This window comes from Nilaparvata lugens, chromosome 1, assembly GCF_014356525.2.
Source record: "Nilaparvata lugens isolate BPH chromosome 1, ASM1435652v1, whole genome shotgun sequence".
Lineage (NCBI taxonomy): Eukaryota > Metazoa > Arthropoda > Insecta > Hemiptera > Delphacidae > Nilaparvata > Nilaparvata lugens.
The window spans coordinates 90871897-90893574 of NC_052504.1; the positions used below are offsets into that span (position 1 = coordinate 90871897).

At 32.7% G+C, this 21678-nt stretch overlaps 2 protein-coding genes across 2 annotated transcripts; one reads left to right on the plus strand and one right to left on the minus strand.

Annotated features, from left to right (window-relative positions):
- Positions 1-1174: 1174 nt before the first annotated feature.
- Positions 1175-13239, plus strand: LOC120349447. The gene is made up of 6 exons (XM_039419602.1): positions 1175-1297; positions 5009-5849; positions 7103-7199; positions 9427-9531; positions 12092-12247; positions 13079-13239. Exons 2-6 carry the CDS (start codon positions 5269-5271, stop codon positions 13130-13132), a joined length of 993 nt encoding a protein of 330 aa, XP_039275536.1. The 5' UTR covers positions 1175-1297; positions 5009-5268; the 3' UTR covers positions 13133-13239.
- Positions 13240-13677: 438 nt separating this feature from the next.
- LOC111053614 lies at positions 13678-21252 on the minus strand. Its single transcript, XM_022340534.2, has 3 exons — positions 20670-21252; positions 16948-17417; positions 13678-14036 (listed from the first exon to the last, which is right to left on the minus strand). The coding sequence occupies exons 1-2, from the start codon at positions 21118-21120 to the stop codon at positions 16957-16959; spliced, it is 912 nt and encodes a 303-aa protein (XP_022196226.2). The 5' UTR covers positions 21121-21252; the 3' UTR covers positions 13678-14036; positions 16948-16956.
- Positions 21253-21678: the final 426 nt, after the last annotated feature.

Below are 21678 nucleotides of genomic sequence, written 5' to 3' on the forward strand. Positions count from 1 at the left end.
GTAGTTTTATTTTTCTTCACAGTGTTCTGGATATATCTTCAGAGTTGATATATCTTCTATTGTGTTTTAATTAGTCATAGTAGGCTTTATTGAACTCATCGAGTGATGATAATTAATTGATTAATCGAATGTTTGAATGATGCAGCACTTCATCTAAAAAACTTGAAGAAGATATAAATATGAGATATATTATACCAGATAAAGGCCTCCCGAAACCTAACAAATAAAATAATATCATGAATAGTTGAGGAGGCCGGAGCTCGATTTGGGCTGTAGGACCATCGAAGAAGAAGAAGAAGTATCATAAATAGTATCAGAGTGCCTATAGCGTGGTCCTCGTTATAATGGCAGTGGTATAAAGATAGAAGAATAGTGATGCCGATTCTCTGCATTGATTAATTATTATATTTCTACACTGTCAAAAACATAATTGTCATCGTTGTGGACCTAGAAAAGGATAGTACCACGAGCTTTGTCGAATGATAGACAAGGATAGCAAAACCAAAGTTGATCAAATTGAATTGAATTGAATTTATTGCCAAAATCACATACAAATATTTGTATAATACAATCACTAAAGTATGCAATATACAATACTGTCATTATAACGTGGACCTCACTATATAGAATTGTAGAATCAGAGGAGCTGACCATATTCCTCCAACTTTACTGTGTAGAATCAGTGTTGAGACTGAGACCTAAGACTCAACCGTGATGTAGCCTACATCACAATAATATCAAAATCACAAACTATTATCATAATTGTTACGGAGAGACAAAGAAAACTACTTTGAAGGTTTCCTGGTGTAATTTGCTAGCAAAATATAGTCATTTTCCCTGAAAACTATCATCATCTTCCCTTTCTGACTGCCAAATCGCAGCTTAAATCTAGAATAGACATAATTGTGGCTTCGGTTGTAATATTATTAGGGGTTCTTTGCAATCTGAATCACCGCTTGATTTGATTGACAAGCCTCATCAACCAGAAATATGAGGTATATAGTTTGGTGGAGATTAAAAATGGTATCACAACAGGGGTTGCACTTCAGATATCCTCTAACATTTGAGTTCCAACATCAGTGCTATGCAGCTTAGTCAACTATAGCCTCTATATTATGTTGGGGCACCGACTATGAATATCCGTTTATAATTTATAAAATATCAGTTTCATCACAGAGTTTTCAATCAGAATTTTGTAAAGAATTCATAAAAAAGGATTTTTATAATATAGGCTACTCTGTTTCTCAACTCAGTAGAAAAAACTGTTGTAGAACGAATAAATAATAAAATCATGGAGGTGAGTACCGTACTATTGCTTCTCTTATCTAAGTTACTGTACATCCAGATCTCTAGAGCCCCTGACTTAAAACGTTTTTCATTACATGTTTATAAATTTAACAATGGTATGGGAAAATAAAGAGAATAATCAATAAACATTTTATTTCGAAATTGTAGGCCTTTTACAGCATGTGACGTTGTTTTGAAATTGTACTATGTTACAGTGAGGAGTAAATTGAAAAGGCTGCTTTAGTTTGGCTCCATTTCACAGCAGCGCTATTCTTGATTTAGAAAAAATTCAGAATACATTTTTAAGGTATCTTTATTTTAAAAATTCACGCATTCTGTCCGATAGCTTTTCAACAGACAATCTAAGGTGATATTAATGTTCAAAGATTGGAAGAAAGGAGATCTGTCGGTTCCCTCTTGCTATTATATAATATCATAAACAATCAGGTATTCATGCCAGAATTATAAGTATGTTGCAACTTCATGTCCCGTTTAATAGACCAAGACCAAATATTCTGTTTCACATGCCATTTATCAGAACGACTCATCATTGCAATTCTTACATATACAGAACTTTACGTTTGTACAATAGAATAATAAGCCACTGCATTGATCCGTTTGCTGACCGTTTCCAAACCTTTAAGAAATCCTGTGAACTAGCATATCGCTCTATAGCTGACTCATGATTGATAAATAATTATACTGAACTCCCTCATTTCTTTTTTCTCTCTTCTAAAGCCCTATTTTCCTCTATTCTCTATCTTATTCTTCTTATTATTTTATTTCATTCTTCTGCATTTCTATTATCATTGGTTATTTTATTTTTTCATTTCGCCTCTTCTTACTTTATTAGTATTCAAAAATTGTGTTTACAATTTATTTTATTTTTCATTCTTATTTTGCATCTAATATTATGTATCTAAACTAGTTGATGTCCATAAGGCATCAATATTGATATTGGAAGATTGATATTGACATGGATCTATTCTGTGAGCTTATGTATGTAAATAAATAAATAAATGAATAAAATCAGTATCTGATTTGAAATTCACTACTATGAATTGAAATTTACTCTATGAACAGAAATATTGTGAAGTTTCTTCATATAATAATTATTAAGGTGGAATCGAAGCGATATATTGTCAGTTCGACATAATTTATTTGAGCCAAACCTAGAAGTTTCAACGTATACCTAGGCTCTTCACGTTATTAGTATCTGATTTCACAAACTTGGACAATATAGACTAGAATAGAATGACTTTTTATTTATGTTGACGTGGCGAAGTTTGGACAATATTGTCCATTCTACCACTTAACCACGTCGTTAGCAAACAATACAATACAAAATATGCAGAGATAACAAAAAATTGAAGCAAGAAATGACAATGAAATGTAATAAATATGAGAGATCAATATTGAATAATAAAAGTCTTTTAAAAAATAAGTGTTTTTCAATAAACTCAATCACTTAACTGCTGGAAGAGAAAGCAAAAAATAAATTAAAACAAAATAATAGACAAGCTACTGAAGAGAATTAATACAGTAAGAATTGGAATCAAAGATGAAATTTGTTTATTTTATGTATAGTGGATATGGATATGACGAAAAAGAACCTGTGTAGGCCTGACAGTATACGTGGGAAAGAGAATGAAGAAAAGTGGGGAAAATCATATAGCAAATAAGAAGATTTTAAATAGGAAAATTCTGAAAAGGAAGAGGATAAGATGTAGTTACCTAATCGATACATATTTTTGAGAATTGTAATAGATACAGAATTGAAATGCAATACGTTTTGCAGAATAAAATATACAGAGCTATCTGAAAATGGAGCTCTGTTGAAGTGAATTTAATCCCATTTTTCCTTCTGATTTGATTAGTTTAATGAACAAGATTATATTATTGAGATTTTCAAGAACTTCTTTTCTGAGTCAACGTTTACAGCTTGAAATATTATTTTATTAAGCTCTTTATTCCATCTTTTGCAAGCGAATTGAGAATATTCTATTTCAATACAGAATATTACCATCCAAAATTATACCAATCGATCCCAAAAATAATCTACTAATACCAGTAATGTATGATAATATACATTCATGGTAGGATTGTGTGGAGAAATTATAATAAATATGCTTTATGGATAGGCAATTTGAAGATATTTTATTACAAACCTTCATTTCATTATAGAAAATTGAATTGAAAAAAATAGTATGTAAGAATTAAAAAAGATGAAAATCAATAAATTTTACTAGGTATCAATCATGTGCGAGATTCTCCAACTAGGCTATTGATCATTGTAATTTCGAAATAAAACCGTAAATTCATAGAGTACCGTATTTGGTGTACGGTATTGAAAATGAATTATTCCTCAATATTGGAAAATGTGAGGCTATGTCAATTTTAAGAAGTGATAACAAAAATGATTTTCCTTATAAATTAGGTCAGCAAACATTAAAATATTTTAACATCAAAAAGGATTTAGGAGTCATTTCTAACTGTGAATGGAGTTTCGTAATCATATTGGAAAAATTATCAATAGTAGGTTCTAAGATAGTTCTAAGTTTCTAGATTAGAAAGTTTCTAGATTAAGTTTCTAGATAGTTAAGATAGTTCTAGATTCCTAGTTCTAAGATAATTGGTTTTTTGGAAAGGTCATCCGCCAAGTCATTTGAAAGTGTTAAAGAAAATAAAGTATTGTATAACAGTATAATTAGAAGTAAACTTGAATATTGTAGTAGTCGCTATTTGGCTTCCTACAACTAAAAAATAGGTATCCAAGATTGAGAAAGTTCAAATCTATTCTTTTTAAATAAGTTTATTATAAAGTCAATGGGGAGTTGTGCTAGAGATTATCCAACAATGTTATTGAGAGAAATTTGTAAATTTGATAGTTTAGAGCTAAGAAGAAAGATTGCTTTGCTATGTATACTACATAGTTGTGTAATAATCTACCGTATTGGATTGTCCGGATTTGCTTTAAGAATTATTTTTCGTTGTACCAAGTTCTACAGCATTCAGAGAGTTAATAGAACATTCATTATATGAAAACCAAAAATACCACTTGCTCCCAAATTCTTCATTTTAAATTATGCTTCAGCTATTTAATGATAAAATGTTTGAAAATTGTGTTATAAATGGAGATTCTTTACCTGAATTTAAAAAGAAATGTATCCTAAAATTGAGATAGTGTAGGTAATTTGATTTTTGTTAGCTAGCTTGAAATGTTTTTCGTTAGTTATATATTTTAATGTAAGCCGCTTGGGTGTATCCCGTGGCTTATTTTGTATAAACATGTATTGTGAATATCTTTGGTGAATAAATAAATATAATATTATTTAGCCAAGATCGAGATAAAAAAATTGTAGCTAAAATTTTAGCTCTTTTATTTAATAAAAAAATGTTTTGAACCAATCTTAGAAAATTATCGGCTCTTCACATAATTGTATTATTTTTCCAAGACTCGTCAAACTGAGAAATCACAAAACATTAATTTAACAGAATAACACAGAACTGTTCTTCTATAGCTCAGGTATTTTCTATAAATAATAGCCTAATGTGAAAATTTTATTCAAATATATGAATATTGATTCAGGATCTTATTTGCACAACATTGAAGGATACAGATACACCATCAATGTTTATGTAGAAACTTTCAGTCATTTCCACTGTGTTTACTATCCTTGAATATTAACATTGAATGTAAGAAATAATCTTGATTTTTCAGAAGGACGGTGGAGAAATTAAGAAAATCAGAGATAAACTACTGCGTTACTTGAAGCAGACAAAACTATATCCAAGAGCAAAAATATTTGGCAAATTCCTCTATCTATTTGTGAACTACGTTGGTCTACAAACCTTTATGCAATCTCACAGAAATGGAGCTCATGGGACTTCAATTCCAAAGTTTCCGCCATTGAAAGCTTGAACAACAATCTTGGAACTCTTGGTCTGATCAATGACCTCCTGTTCCTTCCCCATCACATAATGATTGCTATTGAGATGGTGAATGGGAGATATTTTGTGACTGATAAGGATAGAAATTCAAAGGACAACAGATTTTACCAGGAGAAATCAAATTATATCTATAATTCCGAAAGAAAAACTGTCTCGCTGGTGGATAAACTGGAGAAAATAATGGCTTGCTTCTACACTGCCTACATGTTGGCTCCTACATTTGGGATTCTTCTCTGCATTTTGAACTTGCAAACTTTGAGTCAAGTGACATTACCGTTCATGTTCTATTTTTCTAGCGAAAGCGCTTCAAGAAGTCCACCTGTGTTTTCTAGCCTCCAGTCATTATTACCGGTGTTTTTTCTCGAATCATTCTATATTTATATGCAGTTTGTGGGTACATTCATTTGCCACACAGTCTGTATCATGATTGTTAGTAATGTATCTTTGGAAATAGATATATTTTGCATGAACATTCAGCAGCTATCATTGGAAGACAAGAGTATTGAGGAATATTATGTTGATAAAAATGTCGAACAAATGTCATCAGACCAAGAGGCGGAGCTGAAGTTGGCTATGAGAGATTTGGTTCTTCAACATAGATTGATATTCAGGTAAAGTATCTATTTAATAGGCACCTGTCCTCAGTCAGCCAGGTCACACGATATTATTATTATTAATTATTTAATAGGCTATGTTTACCATAATATCAATAAATTGTGCAATGTATTACATGAAAATGTATCTACAGCTATAGGGATAGAGTGTGTTTCTATAATAGCCTAATTGATTATGGAAGAGATAAAATGACAAGCTAATCAGGAAAATTATTCATTTTTACAATAACACCCCTTTAAAAGATGATTGGGAGAGAGGAAAAAAGGTTAACCTTGAGTTATTCCTCTTCCAAATTTAGATAAAATGCAAAGAAGTGCCTGAGATTTACACCTTGAGTTACACTTCTTTATCTTTTCTATATAAAATAGAATTATAGTACCCTTTTTTGAAATAATTATAATAATAGATTAAAAATACATTATATTATACATCATACATTTTTTATCCTTATTTATATTTATATTGAGAATAAAAGGGTACGGTACCTTATTAGTGATTCAATAAATAGAAATAAAAATCTCAGTACCCTTTTTTGAATTATTTATCACAATGTATGAGAAATATAATTATATATAATTACAATTATATATCACATTTATGTTGAAAATACATGCCATTTTCATTGACTTGAGATTCTTATTTCTATCTATATTACAAGAGTAGCCTTAAACAGAAAAGAGACAAAATAGTGATTCAATATATAGTATTTCATGTAAAGTCAAATGAATTACGGTTAAGTACTCGAAGATCTAGGAGTACCAACAATGATTCCACTTGATAATTACTAACTTAACATTTAAGGGTATTGACAATTCATTCACAAAAGAATACATCATGACCAAAATTTCTAAGTTTAAAAAAAACATTTTTTATCTCATCATAATAAGCAACTTAAAATTATTTCTGCTTTCAGAACTGATGTTTAAAAACAATTAAAAAATCTGATTAACAATAAGTTACATATTTTTCATCATAATATTTAGAAAGTAGAAATAATTCATAGTAAATGCAGGAAACCTATATAGCCTATAGTAGATTTTTATAGTTTTTTACTGGAATCGATTTGTTTTTATATTTTCATCTTATAAATATCTGATATGATAGAAAAAGCGCATAGGTAGGCCTACATAATTCCTGTATACTTATTCTATAATATTCATTGTGAAGAATATTGAAAAATTACTGTAAAAATTGAAAATAAATTGAGAAATTTAAATATATGTATGAATTATGCTATTGTGATTCACAGAAAACTTGAAGCAGTGAAAAAGATTTTCTTGTTCCGATTGATTTATGGAAACGTTTTCCTCACTATTGAACTGGCATTATTGATATTCTGTTTCCAGGTAAATCCAAGTATTCATCAATAATACTATGAAACGTTTTGAAATATTAATTTTATTTGAATATCATTTAAAATAATTATGATTCAGAGGTGAAAGATTATAATGACTTAGCTAATTATACAGTTAATAGAGGTAAATCCAAGTATTCATCCATAAGACTATGAACAATTTTGTAATATTAATTTTATTTGAATATCATTCAAAATATGATTCAGAGGTGAATTATTATAATGACTTAGTTACTCCAGCTTTCCAATTGTAAAATTTTGAAAAATTCACAAAATCAAAGAATGGCATGAAGATGTCAGTTTTTTATTATACTTCCATGTTATTTCAGAGTAAGAAATTTATTTAAGTATGGTAACACATAGGCCTATTCTATAATCATTGAACACTTGGAAGATTATTGTATAATCGGTTTTATTTGACAAACTGTTTCTATTTCAATTCATACATTCCAAATCTAGTAATGTGTGTCAGATTTCCATAGATTCATACTCCCAAAAAATGAAAGCAACAAATGAATAGGAATTCAAGAAATAATCACAATGAACCTCTATTAGAATAAAGAATGATAAAAAATGAACCATTAAGAATGTGATCACATTGAATTCAGAGATGCAACGTTAATATTATTATAAACAAGAATAGAGTAGCATACAGCGAAATTATTGTAGTTTTTCAGTTGAGCATTTAGGACTGGATTTTTTCTGAGACTGGTGCGGTAATATTACAACTATTCTAACCCAACAATTTTATGTTTAACTAGCCGTCAGGCTCGCTTCGCTTGCCATATGCGTCTAGCAAGGGGGCTCCGCCCCCTGGACCCCCGACTGAATCGTCCAAAAATGAGATCAGCGGGTTTGCTTCGCTCGCCTGCATTTCATGCTTCATTCCATCAGAAAGTCAAAGTACTGTGAAAACGCAGAAAATCTGAGAAAAACGCTGATTTTGGCCGTATGTTTTGACGTTATTGCAAATTCCAACTAACACAACATTATTACACCCTAGCTGAGCTTCTGTACTAAATTTGAACAATTTCTGTTCATTTGTTCTCGATAAATCTGAGAATAAGCAGAAAAAAAATCGCTGAAAAAACGCTAATTTTGGGCGTATCTTTGACGTTATAGATCATGAGGGAGGATGAATTTACAGTGAATAATAACGTTTCTATGTATAACCTGAGAGTTACATCTCATAACATTTATAGTATATTAACTATTCAGATTTGACAATAGTGCGAAGACAATTGGGGTATATTAGCTCAAAAATAATAAATATCATGCCAAATGCATTGTCTGAATCTCTTTCTAATAGGGGGTAGACAGAGGATGAAACAGATAAATAAGTGGGTGATACAAAAATTTTTCTCCGACATCAGTCAAATATTATAACTACTAGTAATTGTTGAACTTCGATTTTTTGTAGCTTTGATTATTAGTAAATAAATTTTTATATTCTCTAAACAGCTGATACTCTCACTCAGCGGTCAGGAATTTGCCCTTGCTGGATGGTGCCATATAATTTTAATTTATTTGTAAAATGGCATGATATTATAATCTAGAATATTTCTTTTGTAAGTTTTTATTTTGTATTTTGTTTTTATGGGCAATAAAGATGTTTAAAAGAAAAAAAATTCATCTAACACAACATTATTACACCCTAGCTGAGCTTCTGTACTAAATTTGAACATTTCCTGTTCATTGTTCTCGATAAAGCTGAGTAGCTGAGAAAACGCTAAAAAACGCTGGAAAAACACAGATTTTGGGCGTATCTTTGGAAATTTTTCCAAATCCGTTCTTAGTGCGCCTCTAAATAAAGGGCCTACTGAACATACCTACCAAATTTGAACGTTTTTGGTCCGGTAGATTTTTAGTTCTGCGAGTGAGTGAGTGCCATTTAGCTTTTAAATATATACGGTATAGATAAAAAATGTTTTGAACGGTTAATTTTCAAATCTTCCACTTAAGTTCTATTTTTGACTGCAAGACAACCTGATATCAAGTAATTCTGTTATTCTCTTATATGCAAGAATTTGTGTGATCTTTGAGATAGGTAGGCGACACATTAAAAATGATAAGATTGTGGTTTCTAGATTTGATTGATGAAATTATTCTATCATTTTTCGCAAATATAATCTAGTAGCCTACGGTCCTGGTTGAATGTGTTTTATCTATTGATAGTGTAGTTTATAAGGAGGACATAATGGTTTTCTGTGGTTTTTCAGAAACATCCTGATGTTATCCAAAGGACGAAATATGGAATTATGATGATCCCGCTCCTTTCCATGCTAGTTGCTTACTCTGAGTATGGACAAATTATTGAGATCCAGGTACCGTACACTAATTTACAGCAATTTTGCGCTCTTTTGATGATAAACATATCTTATTATCATCCAGTTATTGAATTAATTAATATTTATAGATAAACAGGTTCCGAACTCAGAATGTAAGATGTGCCTATGCGTTGCACAAATGGGGAAAGGCTCCAACACCTTTTTGTAAGTCTGTCGCTGTGCAAACCAAAAGACACATTGTGGAAGAGGGCACAAGAACAGCTTATGAGGGCAGGCTGGATGACTTCCTGGTAGCTACGCCAGATGTAATGGCATATTTAATGCAACTAGATAATTATAGGTTTATAACTTTTAAAAATTTCTCTTCATTTGTGTTCCACCTTTCTTTTATAACTTGTGACTATAAAGCTGCATTTACACCAAAGTTATAAACAAAATGTTAATAACTTGATCCTTATCGATTCTATTGGATTAAATGGAACTTGACAAACACATATGTTAATCATATGTATGATAAGTTATGTTCAAACTAATAGAATCTATAAGGATCAAGTTATTAACATTTTGTTTATAACTTTGGTGTAGGCTAAACGCAGCTTACGATGACTTCTTTGTTTATATGTGCGACTTGTGTTTGATAACATAAAGATTTGTGTACGATGAATAAATGAATAATATTTATAATGTAGTAAGTTTGAAATATTTTAAACAAATCAATTAGGTGTCAGATGCGCTTCTTTAACTTTCTACTGGTGATATTTTTCAAAGCTTTTCGATTATAGTCGAAATAAGCTATCAAAATGAAGAAGTTTTCTCAGGAAAACATTTTTTCTGATCATTACTTTTTGAAAGGTAGGCTATGTGTAATACGTGGTTACATTTTTCAGCAAAAGCAATATGGAGAGAAAAAATATAGTAGAACCGGAATGTGGAAAAAGTGACAGAATTGAAAATTAGCATAAAATTTGAAGATGTCTGACAGTTTTTCTACTACAGCATATCAAGTGACCTGTTCAGCACATGATAAAGGCTGTGCAAAGGTTAAAAATAAACTTTCTACTGGTGATATTTTTCAAAGCTTTTCGATTATAGTCGAAAGCTATCAAAATGAAGAAGTTTTATCATGAAAACATTTTTTTCTGATCATTACTTTTTGAGATATGAGCACCTAATGTTTCAATTTTTGGGACAGAACATTTCAAATTCGGTATACTATCAAGCTATTAAAATGAAGAAGTTTTCTCAGGGAAACATTTTTTTATGATCATTACTTTTTGAGATATGAGCACCTAATGTGTCAATTTTTGGGACAGAACATTTCAAATTCGGTAAGAGATAAATCCGTGAGATTTCGAGGATAGATTGATTCTTCATGGTATTGTTAATCTAGTAAAATAAAAATGTTCTGAAAATATCAATTTTTGAAAAAGTTATTCAATTTACTAAAAATGACCAAAAATAACTTTCAGTTATTCAATTTACTAAAAATGACCAAAAATAACTTTCAGTTAAGTTATTTTTGGTAAATTGAATAACTTCCTCAAAAATTGATATTTTTAGAAAATTTTTATTTTACTAGATTAACAATACCATGAAGAATCTATCCTCGGAATCTCATGGATTTATCTCTTACCGAATTTGAAATGTTCTGTCCCAAAAATTGAAACATCAGGTGCTCATATCTCAAAAAGTGATGATCATAAAAAATGTTTTATTTTTGTTATTGTTTTATTTTAAGTTATTTTTGGTAAATTGAATAACTTCCTCAAAAATTGATAGTTTCAGAAAATTTTTATTTTACTATATCAACAATACCATGAAGAATCTATCCTCTAAATCTCATGGATTTATCTCACGAATTTGAAATGTTCTGTCCCGAAAATTTGAACTTTAGGCGCTCATATCTCAAAAAGTAATAATCAAATAAAAAAAGGTTTTCCCGAGAAAACTTTTTCATTTTCATAGCTTGATAGTATACACATCGAAAAACTTTGAAAAATTTCACCAGTAAAAAGTTTATTCTTAGGCTTTGTACAGCCTTAATTGGAAAAAACTATTCAACTATTATTGACCGAGCGGAGTGAGGTCTAAGATTCAAGTCAACGGTTTGGCATTTCTCTTGATGTTTAAATGTTGTGCATTTCCGGCGAAACGCGATAATAGATTTTCATAAAACTTGACAGGTATGTTCCTTTTTTTTAATTGCGCGTCGACGTATATACAAGGTTCTTGGAAATTTTGCATTTCAAGGATAATATAAAAGGAAAAAGGAGCCTCCTTCATACGCAAATATTGGAGTAAAAATCAGACTATAGAATTATTCATCATAAATCAGCTGACAAGTGATTACACAGATGTGTGGAGAAGCCAGTCTATTGCTGTATTTCCATAAGGTCTACAGTTTCAATCAGGTACTTGTGGATGAGAATACCGCGTGATGTCTACTGTTCACAGAACTACTAGTATAGCATCAAGTGAAACGTCGATTCCATCGAACAACATATACATTGTTTTCAGCAATGTACATCTCATCCAAATCTTACTAGATTTCAACTATGCCAGTTCACATTAAAAATTGATGATCTTTCCAATGCAGGGTGATAAAATGAGAACGGCACTCCATGACTTTCCATGGCAATCAAAACCTGAGTGGGTTCACAGCACTTTGAGAATTCTCACAATCAGATCAAACGTACTGCCGCACATTCCAGTATTCAATATTTTCCATCAAAACCGTGAAAATTTGTCAAAGGTGAGAAATTACATTCAATTATAATAAAATTCTTTAGTACAAAGGCATCTATTATATTAAGCCAATAATGTTGTTATGAATTAATTCGTCATTATCGATTCATCTTCTCACGAAGAAAGAATTGGCTATCAGCCAGATACTTCTTTATTTTCTTTATTCATTTATACAATAAGTATTATCACAGAATTACAAGAGTTTATTTGTATCACAGAATTACAGAATTACAGAGTTTTCTCTGGTATTATCAAAATGATAGGGAGAGGAAAAATAAGGTAACCTTGTGCTATTCCTCTCTCAAATTCAGATAACACATATTCCGAAATAGGTTGAGTATTTCTGATTCAATTAAGTCATATTTTTGAATAGTAATCAATTTGCAGATACTGAATATACTGATGTAGGGATTTATTCTTATACCGTTCACATAATGGAGATATAATAGGCCGAAACTTCTGAGATTCAATAAGGTCATTTTGAATAGTAATCTAGCTGCAGATTACTGAATATACTGATTGATGTATGGATTTATTCTTATACCGTTCGCATAATAAGGATATAATAGGCCGAAACTTTTGAGTCAATTAAGAAAAATGTAGGCTATTCACTTCAAGTTGAGAAAAGTACTTCTTTGAATAGGAACAATTCTATAAAATTATAATTTTTATAGCCTTGATTGATTGTACTCTGTGTAAGTAGGCTATATTATATCAATTTTTTGAAATCGACTGCAACACTGTAAAAAATTAATCAATTTTGGAATTATAGATATAGAGAATTATGAGCATTATATGGAATAACATATTGGCTATATTAAAATTTGCTTTTTTACAGCTAATGAAGTTGGCCTATACTTATTTCAATCTGTTGGACAAAGTGTCAAGTTAAATAACTCTGATGAAGCTCGATAGGCTATACTGAAGAGAATATTGCTGGATTGTTCTATAGCCTACTATAGAAGCTTGGAAATAAAGATTGATTCATTTTAAAATTGCATTTGCATGATTGCAATCGATTCATTTATAAAATCACCTCGTTCGACGTTCCACTCTCAATTTCAATATTCTGGAGAGTGACAAAATTAAATAGAGAATTCAATTAAGTGAATTAACAAAAGTTTAGTATAATTATTTCGCCTGGTTGTACAAAAGCCTGTTGAATTTTAACCGTAATTAAATTTTATATGTCAAAGACTCTTCTTTTCAAAAGAGCCTTTTCTGATTAGTTCTATTGTCATTTAATCATTATTGAAAATTTGAAATTCAACTGATTTTTGTACAACTGGCTGTTTGAGTTGAAAAAGCTCATAAATATACGAGTACACTCCTACCTGATATTGTCTACTTTTGGAGTTATATTGTGTAATTTATTATAGAAGGCAGTTTTTAAAAAGTCAAACAGCAAAGGAAAAATTATAATAAGGAGACAGTGAGTCCTGCTTGGTAGGAACATTTATTATAAATATATTACAAATATTCAATAAATAATGGTATAACTTACAAGATGTTTAAAAGAGCTTTGGTAACAGCTTTCAAATAGCAAACCTGAAGTTGAGCTGGTAGATTTTTTGGATAATTCGAAGTTTTTGATTTCACACTGCGCTTAATTGGTGAGTATTACATTTTATCAGAAGAAATTTGAAAGTGATGTATTCTAAGTAGATGTATTTGAGAATTGGAATATTTTCGCTGCTTCTTTCAGGTGTAACATATTATAAACCCCTCGAATTAATTTTCAAATTTGGTTACTTCGATTTTCTGTGCCGGTATTCAATTTCCTTTCCAACGTACGCCTGAAAAATAAAAGAAGTAGGAATTATGGAAAAATCCAATAAAAATCAAAAACCTCAAAGCCTGCCTCAAATTCAAATCCAAAATCAAAATTTATTTGTCAAATTGGAAACAATACAATGTAGACTATGAATAAAAAATAATATACAAGCAAGAAATACAATAAAAATGCCTCAACGATAAAAAATGTATTATTACTTGTGTAAAACGAATTTTCCCTTTTCCTTTTTCTATTTCATTCCTTTCTAATAAATTTTCGTTATTTTCCCTTTTTTCTATTAATTCTCTATCAAAATCTGATGTATATTTCTTATTTTATTTTTGCAATTTGTATTTGTTTTCTTTCATCTTATACTTGAAATCTTTGAAGTGTAATATTTATTTTGTCTAAGTTTATTTATCTTTTGTAACTAGTTTTTTTTTTGTAACTGGGCACCCGCCGAAAAACCTTCGGGTCTGGCAGGACCCTCAATTGTTTGTATTGCGAAAAAAATTTGATTTGAACAAAATTGATATAATATTTATGAAAAAAGTAAATCATGAAAAGCTGTCTACAAAAACACAGTAATACCTAAATATGAAAATACTCAATCGGCTTTCCAACAAGAAATTGTTCAGGAAAAAACTTATATGAAAAGTATCTCAGGTGCTCTGAAGTTTGTAAAAAGTGTATCTATTACTGAATTTTTCAGTGATCCTAGTGAATGTTACCTATGATCTGATCTATTCGTTCTCATTTGATCATTCAAGCAATTTTTGGTGGAGGGGAGTTAAAAAAGGCCAAACAGAGTGTCTAAGATAGCAACTAACGATCGTTTTTTGCGTGAGGGTACCTTATTTGTGCGGAGAGGGGGCTGGTACTAAATTTGGATATTCAGGGGGCATCCTGGAGAGGGGGGCACTACTGTTGACCATGACATCTACAAAAATGTATAAAATTATATTTGTGAATGAAGAAAAATACAGTACTGTACCTACCATAAGTTGGTTTCGCATTGAAATCAACACAACATTCATAAATGGCAAGCCTTGTAATAATATTATTCTCAAGTTCTATCAATACAGAACACAAGTTTTAAAATTATCGAATCATTGTTGATAGATTCATGTTTTAATTTATAATTCCAGAATTAAAATATCCCTCACATTGCATGCCAGCATAGGCTGTTACTGGATGAGTGTGTGAGTTCACTATAAAATAACGGGGCACCGAGCTTCGCTCGTTATTTTTATTTATTGATAAACATAACTATAGCCTACTATAGATAGAGTAAGCCATGAAAGAACACAATATTCTCTCAAATGATCGTGTTTATATTTCACAGCTGGCTGTATGTCACCTTATGAATTTCGGGGATGCGATATTTCGATTTTTCACATACTCACTCGCTCACTCACTTTTTTACTATCCACAGCTGTTTCAGCCAAGGATGAATTATCCTTTTAATGTCGTTCAGCGAGTTTTCCCAAGGATGAGACCTAGTGCAATCGAATTTTTATATCATAAAACTACTATGTTCCAAATTCCGTGAAAGCCGTTTTTGAGATCCGTTGAACATAAATAACCAGATATAAAAATACAGAAATTGCTCGCTTAATATAATAGGATAACAGAATGAAATCTATGAAAGCTTCAGATAAGATCTATGATCTTATAATCTCTCTCCAATAATCACTAAGACAACCTGACTTATACTATGTAATCACTAAGTAATATTGAATTATTATTATAATGCACACTATCGCTCAGTCGCTGGCCAAGCTGTCAAGCTTGACCACATTGGTCTTACCACAGAATACAAATATAGCAGTTTATAGAAGTTTTCTCTGGTCTTACCATCCACACTGCAATGTGACCATTCTTAGATACTCGGCTGGCCACTCGCCTTCGCTCGACAAGAATCGGAGCGATGGCAAGCGAAGGCCAATGAAGGCGAGCGCTGGCAAACCATTCATCCACACTTTGGCGCTCGTCGTCATTTGTACGCAATGGGCGATAGTGTGGATGCCGCATAAGGAATACTGACACTTGGAAGGGAATGTGACTGTAGTTCCATGCTTCTACCACTCACTAATAAGATTTACACTATATGAACATTGCAATTTTTCCATATTAAGGTGGAATTAAAAACGAAATGAAATCAACCAGCAGTGGTCTTTTTTCACTTTTTGTGTAGTTGAGGAGTTGATATTGTGGTAATTATTCATATTAAATAAAAAGACTAAGAAATTGTCTTAGTGAAAAACAGTTAACAGTAAAAACAGTAAAAGCGTGCACAAGGGAAGATAGGCTTCATAATGTCGATATAAGAAGCGAGCTCAACATAATCTCCAAATGGCAGGATATTGAAGAAAATCGGCAAAACTGGAAAGATGATGTTGAAAGGATGGAGAGCGGCAGGATTCCCAGTTGTATAACCCGGTTGGGGTGGAGAAGTGTGGGCAGACCCCGTAAAAGATGGATGTGATGGTGAGTTTGAAGTCGGAACAGGCAAATTGCCTAATCCTTGTAGGAAGACGACGACGAAGAAATTGTCAAAAACCACAGATCTTTTTGATAGTTAGAAAGACCGGTTTCTGTTGTTACACCATTGTCAATCTCTGGAGAATTGACTTTCAGAGATTGACAATGTGTAACAACCGAAACCGGTCTTTCTAACTATCAATAAAATCTGTGGTTTTTGATAATTTCGTAGTCTTTTTATTTAATATGAATAATTACCACAAAATTTGTGGTTTTTGACAATTTCTTAGTCATTTTATTTAATATGAATAATTACCACAATATCAACTTCTCAACTAAACAAAAAGTGAAAAAAATACCACAAGATGATGCACCTTAGTGCATTGAAACTTAAGTTTGGCTCAAATAAATTATGTGGAGCTGACAATATCGTTTTTATTTCAACTCACCAATATTCCCTAGCTGGAAGACAGTTGCTGGCTGTTGGATTGAGAGTTGACATATCCGTTGTAGGCCATAGACTGCGCGTCCCAGCCCACCCTGGCGTACGGTCCCTGGGCGGGGGAGGGCTCCCAGGAGCTAGGCACATCGTAGATGGGTGCTTCGTAGGAGGATACGGTCGCTACGGTCGAGGGAGGACCGTAGCTGTTGGTGGGAGGACCGTAGGTGGGAGCTGGAGGTCCGTAGGCGCTGGCAGGGGAGGGGGTGGACTCCGCCATCATCATCTGCATCATCTGTTTTTTCTGGAGGATCTGGAAGGCGAGGAAGCCACCGACCAATAGGAGCGCCAGTTTGCTCATGATGAGTGCCTTGGTGGCCTTCACATGCACAACCGTCAGCAGGATCGGGATGATCGTCTTCAGTTTCAGCTTGATCAGCATCAACAGAGGCAGTAGCATATTTTTCTTCATGTCACGTGCTGGAAATGGAAATTAACGAAAAAATGAGCCAGTTAGCAGTTGCAGTATTCACAATTCAACATCAAGCCATCCTTTTTTTAAACATTATAATGAATGTGGACATAATATGTTAACATAACTAATAGGATCTTCTCTTGAGGGGAAAAATATATTCTTTTATTAGGGTTCATGCATTTTCGACTAGGTCAATATTGTTATAGTCAATAATCATCAATCAGTCAATACAGATTATGATTATGACATAATATGTGGACATAAGATATTATCTTGATTCAATCCTGGCTTACAAATATGAAATTGAGAAAATATCGTTATCTATATTGATTTAGTACAGAAGCTAAGCTAGGGTGTAATAATGTTGTTAGGAGGAATTTGCAATAACAAAGTTACGCCTGAAATTAGCGTTCTTCCAGCGTTTTTTAGCGTTTTCATCGAGAACAAATGAACAGAAATTGTTCAAATTTAATACAGAAGCTAAGCTAGGGTGTAATAATGTTGTGTTGGAAGGAATGTGGAATAACGCCAAAAATCTGCGTTTTCCATCGTTTTTTGCGCTTTCTCAGCTTCATCGAGAAAAAATGAACAGAAAATGTTCAAATTTACTACAGAAGCTCAGCTGGGGTGTAATAATGTTGTGTTGGAAGGAATTTGAAATAACGCCAAAGATACGCCCAAAATTTGCGTTTTCTCAGTTCTTTCATCAACTAATAGACAGAAAATGTTCAAATTTAGTACAGAAGTTTAGCTAGGGTCTAAAAATCTTGTGAAGAGGTGACTATATTTCATCAAAGATACGCCAAAAATCAGCGTTTTCTCAGCTTTTCTGCGTTTTGTCAGTACTTTGACTTTCTGATGGAATGGAACATGCAGAAATGAGAAATGTAGGCGAGCGAAGCGAACCCGCTGATCTAATTTTTGGACGATCCAGTCGGGGGTCCAGGAGGCGGAGCCCCCTTGCTAGACGGATATAGCGAGCGAAGCGAGAGTGAAGGCTAGTAAAAATAATATTTTAAGCTGTTGTGAGTCGGACTAGGAAACTGCCTGAATGCATGATCAATGCAAGAAGATCTTGGAATAAGTTTCGGTTGGAATGAGCTGCTATTGAGTATAAATATAATATTGAACAAGTAGAACGAAATGGATTGGAATTTTGATCTGTAAACTGTCATCACATAAATATTTAGATTTAGGTTTCTTGATAAACAGGTGGTTGTGACAATTTAATGTGAATATCTAGCACAGCATCACCTCCATTGAAACACAGAAAGTTTCTACAGAGAGTCTGACTATGTTCTTGATTCTCCGATTTCATAATGCACGCCAATAATCGCAAGTTGATAACTGAGACTAATAGTATCCAATCTGTATTGACTGATTGATGATTATTGATTATAACGGTATTGAACTAGTCAAAAATGCATGAGCCTAATAAAAGAATATATTTCTCCCCTCAAGAGAAGATCCTATGATTATAGTCTACTTATGACCACCTACTGTATTTCTTAGTTTGTTATTGATCAAAGTTAAGCCGTCGGTCCCGGCTGCCTAAAAAGCAGTCGTTAGGTCATGTCAGAGGCCCTGAAATTGATCAGTTGCGACCTGAAAACTCTGACACCAGACCTGAGCCAGCCAGGTCACATGATATTATTATTATTATTATTATTATTCTCTTTTTTCACGCAGTTGCGGATAGCTTATGCGAAGAGGGGCAAAATTTATGCAACCTCTTGGCATTATTTTCTATTATTGATGGAGTATTTTACCAAATATGTTGGAGCGTTTGGCGTACTATGCGAGCTGTATCAAGCAGAACAGACTTCTGCATTTTCCCTACCAGAGTTTCTGAGACATCAATAGCCTTACAGCTCTCCACTGTTGAATTAAGAACCAGACCATTCACAGATATTACAATTGGGATTATTCTAACATTATTGAGCCCATACATATCTTTGAGCTCAAATGCTAGCTCTTGATACTTCCTCAATTTCTCACCTCTTGTTCTTTGACAATTTTCATCTGCTGGTATGGCTACATCAATTATCAAGGCTTCTTTTTGATTCATGTTCAACATTAGGATATCAGGCTTGTTATGAATGACTTGCCTGTCAGTGATCATTTGAACATCCCAATAGATCTTAATCTGGTTTCTCTCAATAAATGCAGGAGGAGAGTAAGAATAGTTTTCTTTCAGGTGCACTATCTTTGCAACATTATTATGTCGCCTCAAATACTCTTTTGGTGCCAATATTGAGCAGCCTGAAACTATGTGCTGAATACTATCTACTATTATTATTATTATTATTATTATTATATTATTATTATTATTATTATTATTATATTGATCAACAAATTACAAATTTTTATTGGGAAAGTGATAAACAATATTATAATGACAGTGAGTTGATTGAGCCGGTCAAGATTAAATCAATTTATATCAAGGAATAATAATAAACTCATTCAAGGGAATACTGTTATAATTGTACGAGTATTTGTGTAATTTGGTCAACTTAGTGGCTGGTGTGAAGGCTTATATTGCCTCGCATTCGTTCACAACACTGTAATTTGTAGAATGTGTGGATGAAGAAAATCAATCATCATGTAATTAATCTATCATATTATCGCCTAGTATTATTGTTAGTTTGTTACTGATCACAATAATATCACAGGGAAAAGGATATACAATAACAATTTAGTATGAGTATTGAGCTCAGTGAAACTTTCAAGGCCTTTTGAAAAACCATAGAAATCAATTTGAAAATAGAAACGATTCATGAATATCATGGGAATATCTGTTAAAAGGTATAAACTCATTGAAAATTGGGTCTAATGTTATTTTCACCAACTTTAATATCTCATTACATGATACTTTATTTGGTATTGCAAAAATGAACGAATGAAATCTATAATCTTTGAAACAATTTGAAAATATATTACTTGTAAGCGCATAGTTGCTCTCAAGCAATACAAATACATAAAAGTGAATTGCAACTCTCGAAAAATGTATGAGAATTTGTTCGGAACGATAATCATAAGTAAATATCTCATACAAAACATGCATGTATTCAAAAGGACCCTTCATTGGTATGCGTCTTTATATTGTAAATTTATGTATTGAACTAATTCTGGCGAATTTTTGAGTTGCAAGCGATTGTATTGATAGAGAGAATAGAACAGATAAATACTTTCTATACTTTCTATTAACAAATAAATTTATTGGAATGTGAGTTGAAATATCTATTGACTGTACACACCTTGATCGACCGACCGTTGCTCGCCGGTTGTCTGAGGAAACTCCACATCGAAATCCAGCAGACTCTTAGCGGGCGTGAAGACCAAGGTGGCGCCCTGAAAGAAAAACTCAGGCAGCCGCAGCTTGAACTGGTGCGAGTCAACGAACCGCTGCACGCGTTCGCCGATACGCGCGTCCAGTTCGCCATCGTCGGTCACTTCGGCGGGAGGCGTTTTCAGGGCGCGTTTCGACGGCACCACGCTCTCCAGGTATTCGAGCGTCTTGACGCGGATACAGTGCATGGGAGACTGTTGGTTGTCCAAGCAGTCAAGGAAGACTGATGAGACTAGACCGTCAGCTGACGAGATGGATCTCCCGATCTGATTCGTCTCCAAGTCGCTGACATTATTCGTTTCGCCCGCGACAAGCACAAGACACGAGGCAAGGAGAATGATGCTCTTTGCTGCAGACATGACGGACAATAAAGCACTCACTCCGCCTACACACTGTTATATACCTACCTCCTCACCACCTCCTAGAAGTATATAGTCCCACATATGTACCACCACATGTTATACGTGCAAGAAGCTCTAAGCACCTCCTCCAAAAGTAGCATATACTTTCACACGTATAATACATATGTGTAATATATATGTATATCTATATGTGTATAGCTACACAGCTATATGTGTATAGCTAGCTACACATGTGTATAGCCCTACTGTCCACCTCCAAGTAGTATATACTTTCATCACATGCATATAGTTATAAGTGTAAGCAGTTCCCCATGTATATAAGCTATACGTGTATGTAGTCTCCCATGTATATAGCTATACGTGTATGCAGTTCCACACGTATATAGATCTACATGATTATATAGTGGGCTACAATCAGCATTCAGAAGTGATTCAAATTCCTTGGGCGCGTGTCACTCTTAAAATATATATATTTATTTATTCTTAACAATGACAAATCAACTAAATCATAAAATGATTGGAAACGAAAAAACAGGCTCAAAGCCCTTACTATTC